The 26169-nt window shown below is 46.3% G+C and overlaps 1 protein-coding gene across 1 annotated transcript in view; it reads left to right on the top strand.

Moving 5' to 3' along the window:
* Nucleotides 1-313: 313 nt before the first annotated feature.
* The window catches only part of DRP2 (dystrophin related protein 2), a 33375-nt gene continuing 7519 nt past the window's right edge, over nt 314-26169 (top strand). Inside the window, 20 exon segments of the mRNA XM_033214433.1 lie at nt 314-488; nt 4629-4674; nt 4677-4791; nt 6382-6538; nt 7738-7858; nt 10410-10678; nt 11066-11212; nt 11645-11723; nt 13795-13855; nt 14163-14224; nt 15876-15950; nt 16875-17076; nt 17292-17377; nt 19216-19373; nt 19710-19876; nt 21393-21504; nt 23006-23142; nt 23752-23817; nt 24077-24142; nt 25009-25152. Of these exon segments, the coding sequence (XP_033070324.1) occupies nt 372-488; nt 4629-4674; nt 4677-4791; nt 6382-6538; nt 7738-7858; nt 10410-10678; nt 11066-11212; nt 11645-11723; nt 13795-13855; nt 14163-14224; nt 15876-15950; nt 16875-17076; nt 17292-17377; nt 19216-19373; nt 19710-19876; nt 21393-21504; nt 23006-23142; nt 23752-23817; nt 24077-24142; nt 25009-25152 (2387 nt within the window). The 5' untranslated portion in view covers nt 314-371.

The raw sequence follows: 26169 nt of genomic DNA on the forward strand, positions 1-26169 counted from the left end.
TATGTAACATTTTATTATAATTATCAGCATACATGACTGCCTCCCCTACCCGTCTCCCCCACCTCCACCCTTAGGCTTTAATATCTCAGCAGTTATCTTTATGTCTCTAGCACAAAGCACTATAGGTAAACAATAAATGCTTCCTTGGTCAATAATTAAATAAAGTCTTTTATGGTACATGGTGGCCTGGGTAGGTCAGTAGGCTTTGAATACTTATTTGTGTATCTGGTCAAGCCACCTCTGGGTAGATGCTTGATTCATAGGCTTTTCTAGGTCTTGACTCTAAATCTCTCTGTATTGATTTTCCAGGTGCTTAATGATCAATAGTTGGTGCACTGCCTATCCTCACCTCCCCATGAGCCTTGGTTTTTATGCAACCTATGGTCATGCAGGGATGCCCTTATACCCTCCCACGATGTCATGACTGGCAGGCAGCTGACCAGTTCCATCATAGCAGCAGCCTCCGAAGCACCTGCCCCCACCCTCAGGTAAGAATCTGATAGTAAAAGAAAGACCTGTGGAGAAAGAGTGGACACAGGATCTGTGTATCCTTGGGGTACTCACACTTCCTAAGGCTCAGGGGCATTCTCTGTATACATGCAATCCCTTGGATAGCATGGGGAATATATTGGGCCCATCCTTCATTACTCATGATGTCTTTTATGGGGGGGCATAGGGAAAGGAAGGGCGTTGGGCTGAGCAGCTCAGAAGGCCCACTGCAGCTGAGTGGGGCTGGTTTCGTGTTAACCTTCTAAGAGTTACGGGTACAGGAATGTCCTAGAAGAGTATGATCCTTCAGGGCGTGGTCTAGGACAAGGCAGGTCCTTCCTTTGCCTTGGCTTCTCTGTGGCATGCCTTCCATATTCTGCAGGTGTCTCTCTCCTGCCATCAGCTTTTCCTCTCAAGTTCCTAGCCTTTTTCATAGCTCCTGGCTCAGCCCCACTTAGAATTCCCTGAGCTCCATATCTGCCTGTTCTCTCTCTCTGCTCCTGTAGTAGTGTGATGGTGGTGGTGTATGTGCCCGCCTGTGTATGTTGGTAAGCAGGTAGAGGATGTGTGTGAGACAGTAGGGAGGGCAGCCCCCTTTCCCAACAATGAGTGAGGTCTAGGGAAAGTTGACTGGAGAAGGGAGATGCCTAAGCATACTTTGGGTTGCCCTACAATGCTTTGGGTCCAGAGGCTATGGGGGTGTGAGAAAGTGCTATGTCCCCTGGAGCCTCACAGATGGGCTGCAGTGCTGAGTCACTGCTGGGGGGCAGGCAGCAGTTGAATATACAGGAAGGAAGAAGGGAGGAAAAAGGAAGTGGGGATGGAGAATGTGGATGCTGGGGAGCCCATTTTAGAGGCAGTAATGAAGGAAAGTCAAGGTCCAGAGAGGCATTAGAGTCAGGTCCCCCTGAGCTATTTTCCCACATCCAGCCAGAAAGAAATTACTGCCTCGAACATATCTCAAAGCAAGGGTCAATGTAGACTCCCCCATTAACCTACCCCTTCCCTAGAGTGGGACTTTCACAGGGTTGAGGGATTGAGAAAACTGAGCCCTTCCAAAAAGCTTACCCTGTTCATTGTCTACCCCCACCAAGCACCACCATGTAGGCAGGGAAACCTGAGGGCTTCATTTTGTGATTGCCGATGGCATGGCCCAACTTCTCTCTTGTGCCACAATCCAGTTTCTCTTCCTTTCTGCAGCCTTTTTCTCAAAGATTCAAGGGATGGATAGAGAACCTCAAGGGGAGTGGGGTGCAAGAAGCAAATATCCTGGCTGCAAAAGCCAGAAGTAGAAGGCAATTGATAGGGAAGGGGAAATAAACATTGCTATTCATCATTTGCCTATTGTGTGCCTGGCTCTGCTAGGTGTGACTTGAGAGTGTATGGGGAAGTAGGAGAGGAGAGCAGGGTGGTGGAGAATAGTATGGCAGCTGGGTGGGGGTTTAGGAAACCAAGAAGTCTGCAGGGAATGCAAAGCTGACATGGGTGGAGCCCAGCTCATCGTGGGTGCTCCCCTCAGAGTCAGGACAGCTTGGTTGTGGCTGGGTCACAAGGGGCTGTTGCTAACTCTGGGGCATTCGCAGTGCAGAGGACCCAGCACGAGTGAAGCTACGGCCCAGAGCTAGAGCGACTCCCTGCTCTTGGCCTGCCATCCCCTGCCATCCCCCGGCCACCCTGATTGGCTCCACCCCAGAACCCCAGAAAGAGTCAGGCAGCTGTTCCAACTATTCCTGTAGGTGGGCCTCAGCATGGAAACAATGTGGAACTGTTGGAAAGTCCAGAAGACTCTGTGGGAGATAAATGAGGATGGGAACAGAACACTTATTGGTGAAAACGATGTGTTTTCCCTCAGTGCTGATAGATGGGGGCCCAGCTTGGGAATGTTAACCTTTCCCCAGACAAGTCTGTTGGAAAAGGAGAAGAGTGGCCACTTCAGGAGGGGCCCTACCCCTCAGGCCAGTGGCTTATGGGAAAGGGCCTTCCCCTGCCCCCACCCAGGGTAGCACAGGCAGGGCACAGGAGCCTCCCTGGCAATGGCTGCCTACATGGAACTGCTGGGTCCCAATGACCCATTTCCCTCCCCTGTGAAGGTTCAATGGGATGCCCACAAACCATCCATTTCCCTTTGGCCTCAGGACGCAGCGAGAGGTCTGAGGGCTATGGCTCTCCCTCCACTCCTCTCTACCTCTCAAAGGCAGGGCAGAGCACCCCTCCATTTTCACAGTGGACTCTGACAAATCTCCTGGCCTCTGCACTCACCCAAGGATAATCACATTCAGAGGGATTCTGCTGCCCCTGCTTCCTGATGCTGCCATCCCATGGCTTTGTCCCTCATGTGCCACAACCTTCCTCACTGTCTCTGAGGAGGCTTACTTAGTCGAAGACAAGGCTTATTTTCCAAGCCCATCCTCTTATCATGTCTTGGGGAAATTGCTTACCAGAAGCTTGTCACCAAGGTGGTCTGATCTTATCCTCCACCTCAGGGGAGGGGTGGGCCTAGAGGCAGAGTGAGCCCTTTGTGTCTTCCATGGAAAGGGAAAATAAATCAACAGAAGCTACCCTCTGCATGCCCCTCCTCAGCACCATGGAATGCCCAGTCCCACTCCTGCCATCCTTGCCAGCCTGAGAGGGCCATCCTGGCCCCGGTGTGGCAGGCCCAGTTGGGAGTGAACCGGAATTCTCCAGAGACAAAGCTCTGATTCACCAGCCAGGCCCTGACATAGCCGCCCCCTCCAGATTCCTGGGGGGTCAGTAAACAAACAGGGTGACAACCCCCGCCTCCTGGCCTGGCTCAGCCCCGCCTGCCTCCCTGAGAGGGCTTGCTTAGAGCCTGTCAGGATTCTGCCTGTCTGTGGCTCATCAGGCACTAGGTCTGGATTCCTGGTGAGGGATGATCATGGAGCTGCCGGATCCTGCTACGGACTCCCCAGGCAGCACAGGTAGGGTGAGCTCCTGGGGCTACAGGCTGGCTGAGTGCTGAGCTTTTCCCATAGCTTGACTGCTTCTTCACTTCCATTTGTCGGTGTGGCTGTGAGCTATGATTTTAATGGGATAATTGGTTTCCTAAATTGCCTGGAGAGTCTTGTGTGGGGAAGAAATATGGTTTGGGGGCAAGGGGAGACTACAAGAGTCTCAACCACTGACTAGCAGGGCTATTTTCTTTCCAAATGAATGCCAAGTGTGTAGACAGGCAGGTAGGCAGGTGTGGGTCTCCCTAGTCTGTGGTAGAACAGCCCAGGCTGATTTCCTCCTCCAATTCCCCTTCCCTCCGCCTGCTCCGGCCCCCTGGCTGGGCAGTTCTGGCACTGTGCTATAGGTAGCTACCTTCCTTAGGGCTATCTGGGATAACCACCCTTCCTCAAACCCCACAATTCCCCCATAGGGCCTTACCAGTGCCCAGGAGAGCAAGCGATAGAGTATGTGCCTGAGAGCTCAAGACTAGACTTTGGCAGGCTCCGTGGCTTGTCCTCTTGGCCACCAACTCTGGTCAGAGTCCTCCGCTCATCTTTATGAGCAGTTCTCTTGAAGACTGTGTCCAGGCTTCCTGACTGGTGGGAAGTACAAGTGGGGAAGGGTGGTAGACACATCAAAGCCAAGGTTCATATGGGAAGTAAGACATAGATCACTGATCATTCTCTCTTGCCAGTCTACTCCCTCTATAAATCTTTATGGAGAAACTTCTCAGCTTGCTTTTCTAGAAGGTTGGGTAAACTGTAGGACCCTGAAGTATGAGCCAACAGCTTACCTGGAATGGTATGGTTGTCCAGAATTTGGGCAGTTCTGTGCAGCTTCTTACCTAATGTAGGTACTTCCAAGACCCCATCTGGGCAGTGGTCCTGAGGGGTGGGGGCCCAGCTTGAGAATGTTAACCTTTCCCTAGGGCCAAAATTTATAATAATGAGTAACAATAATAGTAGGCAGCAGTTCTATGTAACTGACCTGTACCAAGAGAAGACCTGGCAATGAACAGGACCACAGGGTCTTTCTTCATCTCAACCCCTGAACACACAGAGAATAGCGTTTCTGAACCCTGGCAGCAGCCCTTCTCTCCCCTTGTTCACACTTCTCTCACCCTTGGCTTGGTGCAGACCAGGGTGTGGCACATTCAAGGATCACAGGATGTTTGTGTTTCTGTCCAGGTTAGAGCTGCTGTCACCAGCCCTGCACCTCCTCAGGATGGTGCTGGGGTTCCTGCCTAAGCCTAAAGCTGTTGAACGGGTCTGTTGGTGCCTCTGGACCCCTGGAACCACCAGCCATGAATCTGTGTTGGAATGAAATCAAAAAGAAGTCTCATAACCTCCGGTAAGAAACAGGTCCCTTAGGGAATTGGCTTAGATGGTGTTGGGCTCCTTTTGCTGCTGCATCCCGTCCTTCTCCTCACAGCCTCTGCATCCACCTTTCTTCAGCCCACCCACTTCTCCTTTTCCTATGCTGGCACTGGGGAAAGAGCCTTGCTTTAGAAGTCGGGAGACTTGGATCTGAGCCTCAGTTTTAAGTAGTTGTGTCACCCTGAGTAACTTGTTTGAGTTCTCGAAATGTTAGCTTCCATTTGTTTTTGTTCTTTATAAGGACAAAAAATGAGTGGAGGAATAATACCTGTTCTAACTACCTCGCAGTGTGGTCATGGGAATTCAAATCAGATGTGGAAATGCTTTCTAAACTTAAAAGTGCCTATGTATGAATGAAGGGGATGATTGCTCCCATCTCCTCTTCCTCTCATAGCTGTCCTACATCTTAGTAGGTCCCATCTGTTCTCTTCCCCATCCTTTTATGTTCTATCTGTAAGTTTTCAGCCCACCTATTTCTCCCCAAACTAAGGGTAGCTCTGTAAGAGCCTAAAGGCAGTTTTTTTCTCAGTTGATCGGCTTTCCCTAGCTGTCTGTGCATGCCTGCCACTTTTTTTCTCCACCCTCTATCATCAAAGTCCAAGCTTCTGGCGGGCTTTATTAGGGGTGAGGCATTGTGGATAAGTTGATAGAATGCAGGCTTTGGAGTCAGGTAAACCTGAGTTCAAATCATAGTTCTATCAATGACTTAACTGTGTGACCTTTAGGAACCTATTTACCCTTTCTGAGCAATAGGAATGCCTACCTGATAAGGTTGTTGTAAGAATTAGTTGAAGCAATAATTTAGGTAAAGATCTTGGTCTAGGTGATGGTGGGGAGGGGGGCAATGAATAAAGATAGTTATTATTATCAGCCAAGGGGAATGGTTTGATGACTGCACATATCCTTGGCCAGCCTCCAGCCTCCTACCACAGTTCATTTGGTGGGCAGCAGGGTGGGAGGGCAGACAGAGATAATTATACAGTACAGATTTTTCTGTTTCCATATCTCAGACCTCTAGCCAATGTTCCTTTGGGTCCCAAGGGCTGTTATATTCATATGCATCCTTGCACATGTGCATGCCTACACTCAACCACCCAACTTGCCCTTTCCACTTACTAAATCCTCTCCTGCTCAGAGGGCAGTTCAGAATAGCCTCTATGGTTGAGCGGTTTGGCGTGACTTGAATTCTACCAGGGCAAGAGGGGAACCAGACAGCTGTCACCTCTAATGCCCTTGCTCAGTTTCCTACCCTTCCCAGCCTATTGTTGGGCATGCAACAGAAGTAACTGAGATCCACAAAGTGACATTTTAAGCCATTCAAGTTTGGGATGCCTCCACACCATGGTTCTACCTACTGGTTTTAGTACTGTGCTCCATGTGGAGGTGCCTTGGGACCCTCTTGGGTGGGTAAGAGGGAGGACTCCAGGCCTCCTCCCACTTGAACCAGAAAAGCTCCTCCTGAATGTGTTCTCTATATGAAAGTTCCATATAACTTAGTTTGGAAAAAAAGTTTTGCCACTTAAAAAGAAGACTGAACATCACTGATTTTACCCATTGTGTGCAGCGCTCGCCTAGAGGCCTTCTCAGACCACAGTGGAAAGCTTCAGCTCCCTCTTCAAGAGATTATTGACTGGCTCAGCCAAAAGGATGAGGAGTTGTCAGCTCAGCTGCCCCTACAAGGGGATGTGGCCCTGGTGCAACAAGAGAAGGAGACACATGCGGTAGGTTAGAATCAGAGAAGCCGTGGTGTGTAGCCTCTCAGCTGGGGAGGAATCCCTTCTGCAGTACCCTGACAGACACCCAGCTCTGCTTAGACACCTAAATGAATAGGAGGCTGTATGCAATCCTACTAGTCTGTGGCTAGCATGCCACAGCCTAAGTCAAACATTTTCTTTCTACTCCTCCCATCAAATTCTGGCCTCCCTTAAAATACTGCCGTGATTTTTAATGGAAATATGGGGAAATGAACATAATATAATGCTAAGTGAAAAAACACAGGATACAAAACTAAGTGCAAGTGGATCTCAATTGTATAAAAATGTATATAGATGAGTGTGATGTTTACATACATATAATAGCATAGGAAGGAAGTATATCAAAATGTTAACAATGGTTAACTCTATGTAATAAAATTGGAGTTCTTAATTTTCTTCATATCTTTCTGAAATTTCTAGTATTTCTGTGATATATATTACTGCTGTAGTTAAAATACTTCTTAAAATGACTACAGAATGAAATATAATACAGCAATAAAATAAAATAAACTATAACTGGTGCCACAGCATGGGTGAATCTTACAGGCGGTATGTTGAGTGAAAAAAAAAGCTGGATACAAAAAGAGTACATACTGTATGATTCCACTTCTACAAAGTTTAAAAATAGGCAAAACTAATCAGTGGTTTTACAAGGATTGTGGTCACCTTTGTGGGAAGGGAGGGAGGGGTGGTGCGTGAAGATGAGATAGTGACTAGGAGGGCCCACCGGGGATGCTGATAGAATTCTGTTTCTTGATCTCAGTACTGGTTACATCAAAATGTACACTTTTAGTTTGTGTACCCTGTATATATTTCAACCAAAAATTTAATTATAATTTTAATATAAATCCTGCCTATCTTGGTTTTGATTTCCTTAAGACCCTTACAGGAAGCTTTCTGAGTCTTCTGAAGAACCAGGATCCCACATTTTTCTCTATCCTGTGGCATGGACAGACAAATTTCATACTAAACAGACCTTCCAGTGTCAGAGTTATTTTTCTGCCTATCAGGAGGATTGCACGTCTTTTTGTCTAGGTAGTTCAAAGATACCTGATAATGCCAAAGAATCACATTGCACTGAGAAGAAAGGCTGTCAGTTGCAGGATGGAATGTAAAGTGATTGAAAAACTTTCCTTTCCTGTTGACCATATTGCTAAACTTTATAGGCCTTTATGGAAGAAGTCAAGTCTCGGGGCCCCTACATCTATTCTGTGCTGGAGTCAGCTCAGGCCTTCCTGTCCCAGCACCCATTTGAGGAATTAGAGGAGCCTCATTCTGAGAGCAAAGGTAGGTGGTCTTCTGTTTTTCCCACTTCTTCTTGAGCCGTGTACTGCTGAACAAACACCCTCCTGCCTTCCCCAAACTCATTTTCTTATCTGTTATCTGGGAGGATAGTTTCCCCCAGGAGTCTATCCAAAGTTGGGGGAAAGCAAGATTCCTACTGCAGGAAAAAAAAGCAAAGAGAATATAGCCTGGAGCAGGGGTCAACAGTTGTGTGACCCAAAGCTGTATGTGGCTCTTTGGAGCAGCAGGTGTGGCCATTTAATGAGATGTGGAAAAGAAAAACAAAAAAACCACTCAAATGAACTGAACTGACTCAATGAATAAAAGTACCAGTATGTCCTGTAAAAACACAGTGCTGGCTGGGCACAGTGGCTCATGTCTGTAATTCCAGCACTTTGGGAAGCTAAGGCAAGAGGATCACTTGAGCCCAGAAATTCAAGACTAGCCTGGGCAATATAGTGAGACCCCCATCTCTACAAATGTTTTTTTTTTTTTTTTTTTTTTTTCTGACATGGAATCTCACTCTGTCGCCCAGGCTGGAGTGCAGTGGTGTGATCTTGGCTCACTGCAAACTCCGCCTCCTGGGTTCACGCCATTCTCCTGCCTCAGCCTCCCGAGTAGCTGGGACTACAGGTGCCCGCCACCACGCCCAGCTAATTTTTTTTGTATTTTGAGTAGAGATGGGGTTTCACTGTGTTAGCCAGGATGGTCTTGATCTCCAGACCTTCTGATCCTCCTGCCTCGGCCTCCCAAAGTGCTGGGATTACAGGCATGAGCCACCACGCCTGGCCCCCAATTTTTTTTTCAATTACCTAGGTTTTGTGGTGTGTGCCTGTAGTCCCAACTACTTGAGAGGCTGAAATGGGAGGATCACTTAAGCCCAGAAGTTCAAGGCTGCAATGAACTATGATGCTCAACTACATTCCAGCCTGGGCAACAGAGCAAGACCCTGACTCCAAAAATAAATAATATAAAATAAAATAATAAAGTAAAATAATCATAATTTTAAAATACTGCTTTATTCCAACAACAAGGGACATGCAAACCAGCAAATAATAAACCTTTATAAAATCTAAAAAGTTAGGTGATGATTGCCTTGAAAGGCAAATTGACTATGACTCTTTGGGATTTTTTGTGTTTAGTCTTTGTTTTTGAGACAGCCTCTCGCTCTATAATCCAGGCTGGAGTGCAGTGGCGTGATCACAGCTTATTGCAGCCTTGACCTCCCAGGCCCAAGCGATCCTCCTGCCTCAGCCTCAGCATCCTGAGTAGCTGGGACTACAGGCGCATGCTACCACACCCAGCTAATTTTTGCATTTTTTGTAGAGACCAGGTCTTGCCATGTTGGCCAGGCTGGTCTTGAACTCTTGGGCTCAAGTGATCGGCCTGCCTTGGCCTCCTAAAGTGTTGGGATTACAGGTGTAAGCCACTGCGCCCAGCCGACTGTGACTCTTTGATACTGACTCCAATGATTTCTAGCCCCTTCCCTTGATAGAGAGGGCCATTCTGGTCTAGATTCAAATAAGGCAGCGGGATGGGACTCATGATGACTAGATGTGAGTGGTGGTCTAGCAAGCCTCTTCTCCGAAAAGAATCCTCAACCCTCTGAGATGGATGTGAATAGCCTGAAAGAACCCTTCGTGAATTGAGCCCTTTGTCAATGCCATATGCCCTCTTAGTTTACTTCTGGCCCCTCAATGGGAAGGCCAGTACTTAATTTGATGCCCAATGGGCCTCAGATAGGACAAGCTCTAGAAAGAGCAGCACAATTCTAGTTAGCCTGGGGCTATGGGGCTCTGGATCTTCTGAGGAGAGATCTGAGGGAGGAAGAAGAAATCTATAGATTAGGAGCCTAGGTGGAAAAACTGGACACATTATACCAACTTCTCCTGGGCTGAGCCTTCATGAAATGCCTCCGCTTGGCTGGAAGTAGGCAACAGAAACTAATGTAAAATCACATTCCAGGGTCATATGAGTAGGGCTCTAGATGGTTTGCCTCACTATGCCTCTTATAATGTCTTACTTTTTCATTTCCTATTGTTTTAAAATATGAGGAAGTCCTCATGATATAGTAAGTGGAAAAAATCAGTATGGTCTCTTGACCGTGGTGGTGGATATGTAAACCAATGCATGTGATAAAATCACATAGAACTAAACATACGTGTACACACCTGCACACACGAATACAAGTAAAACTGAGGAAACTTGGACAAAATTGGCAGATTATGTTAATATCAATATCCTGATTGTGATATTGTACTGTAGTTTTGCAAGATGTTATCATTTGGGGAAACTGTGTAAAGGGTACATGAAATCTCTGTGTTATAACTGCCTATGACTCCACAATGATTTAAATATAAACAGATTTTTTAAAAAAAGTGAATGTATTAAAGGCCTCGACCATGGAAAAAATATGTATTTGTGTGTATATGAAATATACACAAACATGCCCACATGTACACACACACACATTTTATAAAGGGCTGTTTCTGTCTCTTTCTCTGGGCTGACCCTGCCTGGTTGGCCTAACCTGGCTTCCTGCCTCCTCTTGCAGATACCTCCCCGAAACAGCGAATCCAGAATCTCAGCCGCTTTGTATGGAAGCAGGCGACAGTGGCCAGTGAACTGTGGGAGAAGCTGACAGCCCGCTGTGTGGACCAGCACCGTCATATTGAACGGACTCTGGAGCAGCTCTTGGAGATTCAAGGGGCAATGGAGGAACTAAGCACTACTCTGAGCCAAGCCGAAGGAGTCCGAGCCACTTGGGAGCCCATCGGGGATCTCTTCATTGATTCACTCCCAGAGCACATCCAGGCTATTAAGGTATGCAAGCCCCCTCCCCTGACTACAGTCTACCCTGAGACCTGACACTCTCCCCAGACCCTGACAATGTTTCTGCTGCTGAGACTCCATGTTGGCCTAGACTACAACTGAGCTGCCGTCAGTTTATGTGCTAGATTTGGGGCTGGTTTGGCTGGAGTCTCTTCTGTTTTTCTACTTTCTTCTCTTTTCCTGGTGTTTTCTGAGGATGAGAGGAAGAGGATAAGGACAGTGGCCACCCACACCTTAGTCTGGTTGCCGTAATAGGCAAGCACTAGGCTGTGTTATTGAAACAAAACCTCTGGGTGAAGAGGGAAGAGTAGAGGTGAATGACTATTGGTTCTTCTTTCCCACTCTGTCTGCTGTGGCACTTGGGTCCTGGTTCTCCAGTTGTTCAAAGAAGAATTCTCCCCCATGAAAGATGGAGTAAAGTTGGTGAATGATCTGGCCCACCAGCTTGCCATTTCTGATGTGCACTTGTCAATGGAGAATTCCCATGCCCTGGAACAGATCAATGTCCGATGGAAACAACTACAGGTAGAAGAGCAGCCTGGAGTGAACCATGGGGAGGTGCCTCCATATAACTAGGCTTGGGGGAAACTTCTTCAGGGTTATGGAAATGGGATGTGCATGGGAAAAGAGGAGTGGAGAATGTAGGGCTAGGGAATGGGCTTTTCAAACTCTAAGCTGCAGGGAATGATTGAAGTGAATAAGAGGGGTCTTTCTGGATTTGGGCACTCAGGATAGACAAGAGCAGGGGAAGAGTGACTGTGGCCTGGAATTAGGGATGCTCTGCTGTGACCTTTGGGAGTTCTGGGGGATGGCTAGGAGTTGGGTGACGGTGGGAGAGGCTGGAACCAGAGAAAAGCCAGTCTCTGAGGAAGCTCATAAAGATTCCCAGAGGTACCTGGGGATCCCACTCTAAATAACTGGAATGAATCTACTGATCTCACCCTGTTCTTTCCATAGGCGTCAGTTAGTGAGAGGCTTAAGCAGCTCCAGGATGCCCACCGGGACTTTGGGCCTGGGTCACAGCACTTTCTCTCCTGTACGTGAACCAAACTGGACTCCACTTAGCAGAACCTCAGCCATCTTCCTGGAGAGTCTATTGTTATCCCCTGGGGCCCTGGTGGGAGCCCAGTATACCTTGACACCCGAGAAGCAGTAAGGATAAAACAGTGTGGTATAGTGGTTAAAAGAACAGTCTCTCAGCTGGGCGTGGTGGCTCACGCCTGTAATCCCAGCACTTTGGAAGGCTGAGGTGGGCAGATCACCTGAGGTCAGGAGTTCGAGACCAGCCTGGCCGACATGGCAAAACTCCATCTCTACTAAAAATACAAAAATTAGCTGGGTGTGGTGGCGGGTACCTGTAATCCCAGCTACTTGGGAGACCGAGGCAGGAGAATTGCTTGAACCCAGGAGGTGGAAGTTGCAGCCTGGGCGACAAGAGTGAAATTCCGTCTCAAAAAAAAAAAAAAAAAAAAAAAGAATAGTCTCTCAAATTGGAGAGATCTGGGTCTGAGGCACAGCACCTCAACGTAATAGCTGTGCAGGCTCAAAATTAAAAAAAATAGCTTACTGTTTCGGAACCTCAATTTTCCCATATGTAAAAAGAAGGAAAAATATTACCTAGCTCATCAGGTTATGGGAATTAAATGACTTTATTTTTTCAAAGATATTTATTGAGGGCCTTCTGTGGGTCAGATACTGCTCTAGGCACTGGGGCTGCATCAGTAAACAAAACACACAGAAATCCTTAGACAGCTTATATTCTAGCTGGGGAAACCAGACCACAAACAAATAAGTAAAATATATATAAGGTTACTTGGTGACAAGGGCTATGGAAAAAATTAAAGCAGGGAAGGCGTGGATAGGGAGTGCTGGATTTAAGCGGGGAGGTGTTGCAATTTTGAACAGGGTGATTAACAGAGGCCTCCCTGAGAAGGTGGCAATTGAGCAGAGGTCTAAAAAAGGTGAAGGGTTGAGCTGTGTGGATGATAACTGAGGGAAGACCATACCAGGCAGAGGGAACAGCATATTCCACACCCTTAAGGTAAGGATGTGTCTGAAAAATAGCAAGGAGAGCAAAGTGCGGGGGAGTAGGGGAGGCTGGAGCATGTAAGGCCTTGTAGGCAATGGGAGGAACTTCAGATTTTATTCTCAATACAATGGAGAACCATTGGCAGGGTTTGAGCCAAGGGATGGCATGATCTGCCTTATGTTTCAACAGAGTCAGGGTGTTGAGAAGAGACTACTGGGGAGCAAGAGTGGGAAAAGGGAGACCTATTTGGAGGTACATTGCAATAATCCAGGTGAAGGATTATGGTGGCCCAGACTGGGGGCTGGTGGTGGCCCAGACCGGGGGACTGGTAGCAGTGGAGATGGTAAGAATATACAGACAGAAAAATGAGATATGCACACACAAAGCAATGAGCATAATATCTGGCACATAGTAGGAGCTCAGTAAATGTTAACTGTGGTTAAAATTATTGCTATTATAATCATTGGCATACAGCTATACCTGCAGTCAGAGGTCTCTTGTACCAAGGAAAACTGCAGTGAGCAAACTGACCATGTAAACGGGGCCATTCCTGGAAGTTCAAAAGATAGACACAGGCAGAGAGAGGCATGAGTTTCCAGAGTTCCTCATGAGAGAGAGAGAAATGGGCAGTACCACTACCCACAGTCCCACAGGACTGAGAAGCTTGACCTTCTAGGGGAAGAGCTTTGAGCCCTAAGAGTAAAGTGGAGTCTACTTTATATCCACAAGAGTAATCCAGCTGCCTGCAGCTGATGGGTAGAAATGGCAGTCTGCTTAGGGAGAAGATTGTCAGGGTGGCCAAGGCCAAGTATTCCTGTTCGTACCCTTGCCACATCTCTGGTATGTTAGGATATCGGTGACAGCCTCTTCTCCTTGCCTTGCCCTAACATCAGGGAGAGAAATGTGTTCATTAGAACTCTTTGCCCCACCCTCAGAGGCTGTTAAGAGCTGGCAATGAAATTCAGACATCCCCTCTTGGGCTTGCCCACCTCTTTGGGAGGATAGAGCAAGGGAGTAGCTGGGGGCCTTAAGAGCATTAGTGGCCAGCTTTTTTTCTCTTTCTGTTCTCCTTTACCAGCCTCTGTCCAGGTTCCCTGGGAAAGAGCAATTTCACCCAATAAAGTTCCCTACTACATCAAGTGAGTGACCATCTGAATCAGAAGCGGTCAGTCACCTGCCCACCCCCTCCCTCTCCTGCCTTTTTGCTACCTGTCCTTGTCACTCTGTCTGTTGGGATTCCTTCATCCAGTTCGGGTTTTCTCCTACTCATCTCAAGATCTCAAGATTCTACTTGGGTAAAGGTGAACCCTTGGGCTTTGGCATCTTGGGTTCACCCTCGAATCCTGCAGCTTCTTGCATCCAACCTGTCACCAAGTGGTGTGCACACCTGTGTGTGGGGTGGGTGGGTGGTATAGATACTGGTGCTATTGATGCTATTGTTTGTAGCCACCAGGCTCAGACCACATGCTGGGACCATCCCAAGATGACAGAGTTATACCAAACCCTAGGTAAGAATGTGGGCTTCCTGTATACGGTGGGCATATACACAGCTGCCTTTGTCCTGTAATGTCCATCTACAGATGAATGGATAAAGAAAATGTGGTATATCCATATAGTGGAATATTCAGCCTTGAGAAAGAAAGAAATACTGCCATTTGAAACAATGTGAATGAACCAGGAGGACATTGTGCTAAGTGAATAATAAGCCAGAAACAAAAGGCAAATACTACATGATCTCATGTATATAAGGAATCTAAAATAGACAAACTCATAGAAGCAGAGAGTAGAATGGTGGCTGCCAGTGGCTGAGGGGAGGGGAAAATGGGGAGATATTGGTCAAGAGTACAAAGAGGTTTCAATTATGCAAGATGGATAAGTCCTAGAGATCTACGGTGCAGCATAGTACCTACAGTGAACAATACTGGATTGTATCGTTAAAAATTTGCTAAGAAGGTAGATCTTATGTTAAGTGTTTTTTACGGGAAAAAACAATAAAGAGGGTAGTTGGAACTTTTTGGAAGTGATGGATGTACTAATGGCATAGATTGTGGTGACGGATTTATAGATGTATACTTGTCTCCAAACTCATCAACTTGTATACATTGAATCTGTACAGCTTTTTGTATGTCAACTATAACTCAATAGAATGGTTTTAAAAAGAATAGAAGAGAATCTCAGTCAATAAGCAGGTGGGAGAGGGAATGAGTGCCTCATCGTTTCTCCAACAGCCTGCCTTCCTTTTACCCTCTGCACCTTTCCCAACTGGAGGCTCTACATTCCCCTCTGGACCATTTTATCATCGGATTAGTGCATTATTCTTACAGATGTGAAGTCTGATTTGCTTTAAAAGACTGTCCAGGCTGTGATATGTGTGACTCACACATGCCTTATCTTTACCTGCTAAGAGAGACTCATCATTATGTTTGTTGCACATTTTATCCATGCTGATGCATGTGACTACAGTTCATTCTGTTTTACCACTGTAGAATGTTCCATTGTATATAGCACAGTTTCTTTATCCATTCTGCTGTTGACAGACACGTGGGTCATTTCTTGTTTGAGCTAATGAGGACAGTGTTGCTGAGGAGTTTCTTGTATGTGTCTTCCAGTACATGTGTGCAAAGATTTCTGTGAGACATGTTTTTCAGTCTGCAGGTCATAACATCATTTCAGTGTGTTGTGACAAACATTTAAAAAATTGAAATAGACTAGGAAATATTAATATGCAACAGATCCTTAGCAAGAGTCATAGTTGATATTAATTTTATTGTTTTCACTCTATCCAATCTAGTAAGGAACTGCTTCCTGAAATGTTTGATTTAGTTATTTTTACATATACACATGTATGCTATAAAATGAATTTCATACTGTAAGTCTTGATCAAAAAGCATTTGCAAGTCACTGCTCTGGGATATATAGCTGGCTGAGTGGTGGGATGTGTGACTGTTCCATTTTACTAGGTAATACTAAGTTGTTTTCAAAGATGATTGTGTCAGTTCACACTTTCACCGTCAGTTCTCATTCATCACCATTCTTGTTGACACTTGGCTATTGTCAGACTTCTGTTTGTTGCCAGTCTGGTGGGTGTTAAATGGTATCTTGTTGCGCCTTTAACTTGAATTTTTCTGATCTGAGTGGGTCTCTCTCCATTCTTTGCAGCTGATCTGAACAACATTAAGTTCTCAGCTTATCGCACTGCCATGAAGCTCCGCAGAGTCCAGAAAGCCCTACGCTGTATGTCTCCTGTTGTACTTCCCTATGACATTCACCACCCCTCTCCTGTTCCTCATCTGTCTGCTGTTTCTCATTTTCATCCCACCTCGGCAGAAGTTGTTGATTGGCTTGGTGGAAACTCTCCAAAGCCTGCAATATGCTAGCTGTCAACTTCTGCTTTTCCCAGTTCCCTTCCACTCTCACTAAGCCCCAGATGTGTTTCCAAATTAACCCCACTGTTATCCTCCTCCTTGACCCTTTCCCCATACTCAGTATGTATAATCAAGCAACTGCTCTGTGACAGGAAGTACTGCAACCCATGATTTGCCATCTTGTGGTTATTGGATGTAGTAGCAAAACTGTTGAAGCAAATAGCAGTGGTTAGGGAACAGTGTTGCTGCAGATGTAATATGCCTTCTGGCCTTTCTCAGAGACACTGTTCATTCAGACTTCCTGGCTCAGGCATGTCTGGCTAGGCTGAGCCAGCATTTGGGGGTAATTAAGGTGTCCTCTTGATGTATGTCACATTTCCCCAACCATATCTGAGCCTTCATTGCTGGTGTCTAGGTTCTCGGAACAAATTTTATAGACAAACCTATTCACAGTTGAAACTCATGTAAAGACAGGGAAACTCAAAATGGGATTTGATCCCTTGGGAGTTAGTACAACGTAGGAGATGAGTTTACTTTTGTCCCATCATCTTTTTGAAACTGATGTCAAAGAACATTGGATATAATAACATGCTGGGTTAATTTGAGGAACATTTTGCTGCCTTATTCCTCCTTGGTTGAGGGTCTTAGTAAAGGACAAGCTTGTATCATATTTGCAAATGGTTGATCTGGAGATTGAGTCAAATTTGGTGATGCTGGTGGCTTTATCTCCTTATTTAATCCCTGGGGTTCTACTTTTGGCTATATTTTTTCCCTTCTCTTCTTTCCTTACCAGTGGACCTGGTAACTTTAACCACAGCCCTGGAAATCTTCAATGAGCATGATCTGCAGGCCAGTGAGCACGTGATGGATGTGGTGGAGGTCATTCACTGCCTGACTGCCTTATATGAACGTTTGGAGGAGGAAAGAGGCATCCTGGTCAACGTGCCACTCTGTGTGGACATGAGCCTCAACTGGCTCCTCAATGTTTTTGATAGGTAAGGGCTTTCAGCTCTGGAAGGCTCCAGGATAAAATTCAATGGGATATCTCAAGTGGGCCTGGTGGAAAGGTGCTGCTCCCATATGGACCCAGCTCAGCTTGGGGCATGATTGGAACAGGGCCCTGCTGGGATCAACTTTGTGAGGGAAATGATTGCCAAGATGTTAACCCTTTACATACATCCATGTTCTCAGTCTCTTCTTTTAAACCTAGTGGTCGCAGTGGAAAGATGCGGGCATTGTCTTTTAAGACTGGCATTGCATGCTTGTGTGGCACGGAAGTGAAGGAAAAACTTCAGTGTGAGTATAACTCCAAAGTGTGGAGTGGTGTTGGGTAGAGGGAGAGGTGTTGCGGGGAGGAGGAAGGATGTAAGATAAACAGAAGGTACATCTTGTGACTCAGCAGAGGGCTACTTGGGCTACCTTATGATGCTTCTTGGTTCACACTATTGCAAAGAACACATGACAGCCAAAGGACAAGATGGGCCTAAGGCCTATTACTATTCCCAGTGTCACTCCAACGGGCTTCATTCCTTCTGAACTGATGGAAGTACTTAGTCAGCATCTATGTTGGCATTTTGAGGTATCCAGGGCCCTGATGTTCTAGTTGCATTCCCCTGTGGCCTATCAGGCTTAGCCCTCTTCCAGTCTGAAGCTCAAGCCATGTCACTAGAGACTTCTTATATACACAGGCAGGGCACAGTCATCCCCAATATCTGGGAGGCGGACACTATGTTCTTCTGTAGTTTTTCACATCTTTGGCTTATAGTACCTTTGCTTTCCCCTCTGTCCTCCATCTTGTGTTCAGCATTTTGAACTTTTCAGTAGCAGCATGATTAGTTGTTGAGTCCTAGTGTGTGTTGACCACTCTGCTAAATGGGGTGAGTGCTAAGTTAAATTAGACATTGTCCCTGCTTCCAATGATTTACAGTCCAGAGGAGGAGATGGAAGTACACAGAAAGCATTTTTTAGAAAGTACTGATGAGAATAATCCAAATGGCCAAGAATATATCCTATATCAAATGACAGAAAAGAGACAGATGACAGCAGTCTGGAAAAACTTTACAGGGAAGAGAACGTTTCCAAACATGTCCATGGCTATGATATTTTGTATTTCTCTCAACATTTCCTTGCGATGGGATGAACAGTGATTATTTATCATCAATTTAAAAGTAAGGAAACTGGGCTGGGTGTGCTGGCTCAAACCTGTAATCCCAGCACTTTGGGAGGCCGAGGTGGGAGGATCACTTGAGCCCAGAAGTTCAAGTCCAGCCTAGACAACATAGTGAGACTCCATCTCTAATTTTAAAAAGTAAGGAAACTGCAGCATAGAGAGATTCATGACTTACCCATGATTCTACAACTAGTCAGTAATGGACCCAGAATTTGAACCTAGGCTCTCTGCCTTCCATTTCTGTGTGTTTTCTAAGCCTTAAGCGAGGTATGAAGCAGACAGAGAATAACCTCTGGAGGAGGTTTGCTAAGGCTGGATTGGGATGTGAAAGGAAACAGCCATAGAAGGGCTTAAAAACCCATATACAAAGATAAGTATCACAGTACATTCCACAATGACTTTGAGATAATTTTTAGATGATCAGATGTTTTGAATTAGCTTCTCTTTTTGGATTATGCATGCCAGTGTTTCCTTCCATTTGTGTGGACAATTGAGAGATTACTACAGTGTTAGACCACATAAACAGGAGAGGGTATGGCAGCCTGACTGTGACTCATGTTCAGGTGCCCCTGAATCCGCACCCCCTCATCCTGCTTCTGGAGGAATCTGTTTTCCCAACAGTATCATATCTGTGTCTGGCACTGCTCTTACACACAGTGCACTCGATCTCTCTCTCTCTCTCTCTCTCTCTTGCTTTCACTTTCTCTCACTCTTTCTCTCTGTCTTCCCCTCACGCTGATATTCTCTCTTTGTGTTGGCCTGATTTTTCTCTCTGAACTCAGAGAATGCTCTTTTTAGAACTCGACTTCTAGAAGGTCAGGGATAGACTTCTGTGTAGTCCAGTTTCAAAAGTCATTAGCTCAGTCTGTGCTCTTTCCCTATTTTCCTTTTCTGCCCTTTCTCCTCACCATTCTCCGGCCATTCCTGTGTCGGGGCTGGCCATTCTTGACGGTGGGGCCAGCAGACCTCTTCAGCCAAGTGGCCAACTCAGGCAGCCAGTGTGACCAGCGCCATCTTGGTGTCCTGCTTCATGAGGCCATTCAGGTGCCCCGTCAGCTGGGTGAAGTGGCAGCCTTTGGGGGCAGCAACGTGGAACCCAGTGTCCGTAGTTGCTTCCGTTTTGTGAGTATGGAACTGGGGAGCAGGGGAGGGAAGGGAGGTTGTAGGAAGGGTGGGAAGAAGGGAAGGAGGACTACAAGCTAGGCTTTTGATCTGAAATATGCAGATGCAAGGGAGTTTATTGGGATGGAACAACAAGGCAGAAGGTTCTGGGGGCTCTAGAATCATAGTCGTGTTGGGGAGGGTGCCAGCTTAACTAGCACAGGGCAGAAGGTGAACATCTCTGGAGAACAGGCCAACTCAGCCCCTGCTGGTTCTCCTGCCCCTCTGAGGGCTGCCATTCTAGGGATAAGACACTTTGGGCCTCAATCATTCCCATTGGTCTTCTTGTTTCCCTAGAGCACTGGGAAGCCAGTCATTGAAGTGTCCCAGTTCCTGGAGTGGGTCAACCTGGAGCCCCAGTCCATGGTGTGGCTGGCTGTTCTGCATCGGGTCACCATTGCTGAGCAAGTGAAGCATCAGACCAAGTGCTCTATCTGTAGGCAGTGCCCCATCAAGGGGTTCAGGTAGGGAAAACAATACCTGCTGAGATTATAATAATAAATATTTCATGTGACATATAACTCAGATATTATAAAATAAAGTGTTACCTAATTATTATATAATTACACTAGTATATTATACATTATTATATACTGTTGTAATCCTTTCTATTGCAGAATGTTTAATTGTTTTAAATGGGAAGTGAGGAAATATTTTGTTTTAGTTGTATTATAAAGTATTACAGACCTACAAAAATGTATAGAAGAACATAGGTGTAAGAGCACCTATGTACTAAATAGTATGCCAGCAAATGTTTCACAACTTACTCTCTAAAAAGAAAAAAGGAAACCTGATCTGTAGCATTTGCTAATTTCTGTGGTGTATATACTCCCACTGTGAATGACATCAGGCTATTTACAGGAGGTCTCTGAGCAGAGTCAGAAAGAGACACTCAGTTGCACACCATTTATATAATATGTCTGCCATGCAGATACAATAGATGTAAGTAATCTCAAGAGCATAGACAGTAGCAAAGTAATTAGGAAGTAATGAGTTTTGAGTATTTATTACCTTTGTTTATAATATAATTTATTTAATTGTGAGTTTATATAATTAATAATGGCTAGATTTGACAACTGGCTTAGAAAACCCCTGAAATTTTAACAGCCAGCTGTCATGAGCTGGTATAAGCTGGCCTCAGCACACCACAGTATATACCCATGACCAACTTAAGGAATAAAGCATTATTGCAATACATTTGAGGTCTCCTTGATTATATTCCCCTCCTTCCGCCACAAAGGTAACCACTATCCTGGATTCAACTTTCATCATAAAACACTCAACTTTTTACTTTTGTAAAGCATTAACACACAACTCTCCCTACCGTCACCCTGCTTTTCATAAGATGAACAAATGAGGCACACAGCTAGTTAGTGGCAGATCTAGACTAGATATTGGATTGTATGACTCCTCTAAGTCTAGGCATTTCACTGTCCTATGCTACAAGGTTGGGCAGTTCAGCCAGGCTTTGGAAGTAGATCTGAAGGGCTGTTCTTTATTCTGCAATAATAGGTATATTATTGTGAACAACCTTGGGAAATAACTTTTAGCCAACTTAGCCAAGGCTGGTAGAAAGAACTGCCTTCATATTGGAAGTGTAATTTCTCCAGTGTAGGTGGTGGTCCCTGGGAGCCTTGACCTGTTTGGGCCATCCTTGTTTAGAAGGCCATTTGATATAATGAGATACTTACCCCCGCTTCCCTCCTGTCTCCCTTAACAAAGGTGGTGAGACAATGCTATTTCTCACACTTCCTGGGAATCTGGCCTTATGATTTCATAGGGATTTATGGTCTCTAGAATAAAGTTTTTCATCTGTTGAGAAGTCAGCCACTGCTATGTATACACTGTTGGGCATGTTATGGCTCCATGCCTCATTCATCCCCTTCTACTGTGTGTGTATATTTTAATGTTAGGGGAATAGTGGGGAGGTCACTGTGGCACATTGGACTCTCTTTACTACTATATCTCCTCTCCCCCAAGGTACCGAAGTCTGAAGCAATTCAACGTTGACATCTGCCAGACCTGCTTCTTGACAGGCAGGGCCAGCAAAGGCAATAAGCTGCACTACCCCATCATGGAGTATTACACACCGGTATGAAGCCTCCAGGCTGGGTGGGAGGGTTAGGCAGCTCTCAGGTACTAGGCCTTGATCCACTTTGCCCAGCATTGGCTCATAGTTTTCTGCTGTCCTGTGGGGAGTATTCTCCAAGGAGCTCTGGTGATTCACCAGTTTGGGGATTCAGGCCTCTCTATTCTTCCAGAAGAGCTTCTCCCTCACCAGGCCTGGCCACAGCTGGCCCAGGACACTCTCAGCCATTTTAAGGGCACTCGCTGTTTTACTGCAGAGAAAAGTCTCAGGAAAAAACAAAACAAAACAAAACAGACAAAAACAGAGAGAGCAAGGCAGTTCCAGGTGATTTGCCTTCCATTGCTCACTTGAGTTTTTCCTGGCTAGCTTCCTATATTGCTTCTGTACTGGGTCACTCAGTCTTTCCCTGATGCTTTGTCATTATTTCTACCCCTTCTAGTCAGTACCAAAGCTTATGCTCAAATTAATTACTCAGTCCCTTGGAGGGAAAAAAGAAAGGTATGTCCTTTACCTGGACCCCTAAACTCCACTTGGTTTTCCCTGGTAACCGTGTCCTCCATACCTGCCTTAGCCCAGTTTGGTCAGCATCCCTGAACTCCAGCCACAGAGTTGCTCCTGTGCTGTGTTTAAAACCCACAGCTCCATGCTTAGCTTCCAGCACTGACTCTGCTCCCTACTCATCTTTATCCTTTTCTGTCCCCACAGATGCTCCCAAAGCCCTGATCATATCCCCAGCTCCGACCACTGCTCTCTCTCCCCCATTCTCTCTCCTGTTTTTCAACCTGATGCCCCACAATCCATCTGTCCAAGCTTTCATCTCTTCAAATCCTGTTGGCACAGAAATGTGTGGCCTGGTGAGAACAGGGACCATGCCCTTTACTTTTCGTTTATTATCATTTTAAAGAAAACATTAGAAAAGTCATACATGGAAAACTGGCTGGATCTGGTAGACTGATAATCCTCTACCACCTGCTCATCCTCTACATCCTTAGAATTCATAGAAACGTATTTTAAAAATTAACAAACATATGCTCATTATGAAATATTCAAATCATATAAAAGTGTTTAAAGTATAAAACAAAGGCTGGGTGCCGTGGCTCACACCTGTAATCCCAACACTTTGAGAGGCCGAGGTAGGAGGATTTCTTGAGCCCAGGAGTTCCAGACCGGCCTTGGTAACACAGTGAGATCCCTGTCTCTACAAATTGTTTTTTTTTTTTTTTTCTTTTAGAGGAACTGAGGCAACTAATTTTTTTTAAGTATAAAATGAAAGTCCTCCTGTCTCCTCACCCTGGCCCCCACCCCTCCAGTTCAACTTCCCAGAGGCAACCAGTGTTGAGAGTTTGGCATATATCCTCCCAGACCTCCTTCTAGGAGCAGGATATGGTGGGCATGAGCAAGAGTGGATTACCTAGCAGGCTGTCTGCTCTAGCAGAACAGCCACACCTGCCCAGTATATCTGGAAGCCATTAGGGTAAGTTCCTGTGCCCTGTGTTCTCCTCAGACCACATCCAGTGAGAACATGAGGGACTTTGCCACCACCTTAAAGAACAAATTCCGCTCCAAGCATTATTTCAGCAAACACCCTCAACGAGGTTATCTGCCTGTGCAATCAGTGCTGGAGGCTGACTACAGTGAGACGTGAGTACCGATGGCTGAGCAGGGGCTGTGGGCAGCCTCACTGAGCCCGATCATAGGCTGTGAAGGGGCTGAGTCCCAGGTGGTCTAGGAGAATGTTCCAAGGTAAATCCCACTAGTGATAGGGCAGTTCAGCTTGGGCGTGACCTGAACTCTGGCCTGAGAAGTAGACTGGAATCCAATCTTTTTTTTTTTTTTTTTTTTTGAGGCAGAGTCTTGCTCTGTCGCCCAGGTTGGAGTGCAGTGGCCGGATCTCAGCTCACTGCAAGCTCTGCCTCCCGGGTTCCCGCCATTCTCCTGCCTCAGCCTCCCGAGTAGCTGGGACTAGAGGCGCCCGCCACCTCGCCCGGCTAGTTTTTTGTATTTTTAGTAGAGACGGGGTTTCACTGTGTTCGCCAGGATGGTCTCGATCTCCTGACCTTGTGATCCGCCCGTCTCGGCCTCCAAAGTGCTGGGATTACAGGCTTGAGCCACTACGCCCGGCCAGAATCCAATCTTTGTATTTTGTTCCCATCAGCTCTTGCCAATGTCCATAATGTAGGAAGCAGGAGAGGGAGGAGGAAACAGGCTGCCCAGTCTTTGGTCCTCTGAGTCTTTGCTGCTTTCTTCTAGGCCGGCTTCTTCCCCGATGTTGCCACATGCCGACACGCACTCCCGAATTGAGCATTTTGCCAGCAGGTACCACCAAGTTTGCAGGAGGTGGGTGGGAGCTGTTGTAGGAAGTCCGAGGGGAAGGGATCTTCAGTCAGGGCAAGGAGAATGGAGTCAGGGCCAGGGGATGTGCAGAGTGGGGTGTGCAGCAGCCAGCAAGTCCCAATACCTAGGAGTAGTTGGGGTAGCTCTCAAAGCCAATGATCCTGTTGTGAGATTAGAGTCCTTGAGATGGAAGCAGACCCCACATCCTGTTTTCTCTCCTGCCTCTGCTCTTTATTCCTAGGCTTGCTGAGATGGAAAGTCAAAATTGCTCCTTCTTTAATGACAGCCTGTCCCCAGATGACAGCATGTGAGTTTCCACAGCTGCTTATTTGCCAGAAATAGCTCTCCTTGAGATCTTTGTGCCACTGTTTGGGAAGGGTATATCCTCCAGGGAATGGGGGTGTGTGGTGGTTAGGATCCTTAGCTCCCTAAGGAAGGAAGGCTGCTTTCTGGGCATGATGTTCAGTAAGAAAGGCAGTCTTCCCTCTATCAATTGACCTAGGAAATGAGTGATGTACTAGCTCCCTGCCATCTTTCCAAGTCCCTTCCTGTTGCAAGATCCCATCCATCTATACACAACTGTGAGGAATGAAGAATATGCCCTCCCTCATCTGAAGTTTCAGAAAGGAGCCATTATCTTGTGCTCAAGATGCCAAAGCCCTATCTAGTGCTACACTAACTCTAGGAGACATCAGGGACTTGGCTAAAGTATAACAAGGGAACTCCCTGGTATGACAGCCCAGAGAAGGGGACTTGTTTTTCTAGGGAGGTCCCCACCCTGCTCAGAGATCCTAGGAGCTGCTGGCTACATGGATCAATCTGCCCTGACTGGGACTCAGATCCCTCTAGAAGAAGAGGAAACAAAGGAGGGTAGAGTGGGGGAACAGCACAGAAAGGGAAATGATTTGATCATTGTTTCCCCCTAAGTAGAACCCAGAAACCTGCATCCTGAAAACACTCTCTCAGTACCCCCAACCACAGCCTCTGCCTCCTTTGAACACTTTCATCCCTCTCAAGTCTCAATATATGTCCTTTCCCTCTCGATGTGACTTAGAAGTGAATCCTTCAGCATGCATTTCCTGGGGCCTGAGCTGAGAGCTGAGAACTTACGCCCTGAGTTGTTTCTCTGTTCAACAACTGGCCACCTACTCTGCTTTCCCCACACCCACGCAGAGACGAGGACCAGTACCTGCTGCGGCACTCCAGCCCCATCACAGACCGGGAACCAGCCTTTGGACAGCAGGCTCCATGTAGTGTGGCCACAGAAAGCAAGGGGGAGCTACAGAAAATCCTGGCCCACTTGGAAGATGAGAACCGGTGGGCGTGATGATACCAGAAATCTGTGTGGGTTCTTGAGGCAGACAGATTGAATTTAAGTCCAGGCACTTCTACATCCTAGCTGTCTGACCTTGAGCAAGTTACTTATATTCTGTAATCCTCTATTTCCTTATCTGTAAAATGGGGATGATGATCATCAAACCTGCCTCCTAGGATCACTTGTGAAGACCAAATGAGATCAGGCGTATAATGTGTTTGGCTCAGTGCCTGGCTTATAGTAAGGGTTCAATAAATGCTAGCTATTATAATAATTATTTGAATCCTTTTATTTTTTATTTATTTTTTTGAGACAGAGTCTCACTCTCTTGCCCAGACTGGAGTGCAGTGTCGTGATCTCGGCTCACTGCAACCTCCGGCTCCTGAGTTCCAACGATTCTCATGCCTCAGCCTCCCGAATAACTGGGACTACAGGCATGCGCCACCATGCCTGGCTAATTTTTTTTTTTTTTTGGTATTTGTAGTAGAGATAGGGTTTCACCATGTTGACCAGGCTGGTCTTGAACTCCTGACCTCAAGTGATCCACCCACCCCAGCCTCCCAAAGTGCTGGGATTATAGGCGTGAACCATTGTGCCCAGCCTGAATCCTTTTAATGTAACCCAAATTTTTCCAAGAACACACAAGATACAAGCAGAGAGAATGCATAGAGAAAACAGGAGAGGGTATGACATGTTCCTGGTCTCAGAGACCTTTCAACGTTGGAAGTGGAAAGAAATATGTATCACCTAGTAAAAGTATTCCAGAGGATGATGACACTACATAGAGCATTTGAGGTCTGGAAGAAGGATGGTGAAGAAGAATACAGGGAAGGCATGACTTTCCATAAAGTAAAGGTGGCAGCAGGGACCTAAGAAGGGTCCAAGCCACTTGTGGGGCATGAAGTGGAATTCATAGTACCCCTCAGAGCAGTGCTTCGCAAACAGTAGGGCATAAGATAGTCACTTGGGAAGCTTGGTAAAATACAAATTCTAAGTCACAGGTCTGGGTGGGGTCTGAG

This window comes from Trachypithecus francoisi, unplaced genomic scaffold (genome assembly GCF_009764315.1).
Source record: "Trachypithecus francoisi isolate TF-2019V2 unplaced genomic scaffold, Tfra_2.0 Contig00054, whole genome shotgun sequence".
NCBI classification, from domain to species: Eukaryota; Metazoa; Chordata; class Mammalia; order Primates; family Cercopithecidae; genus Trachypithecus; species Trachypithecus francoisi.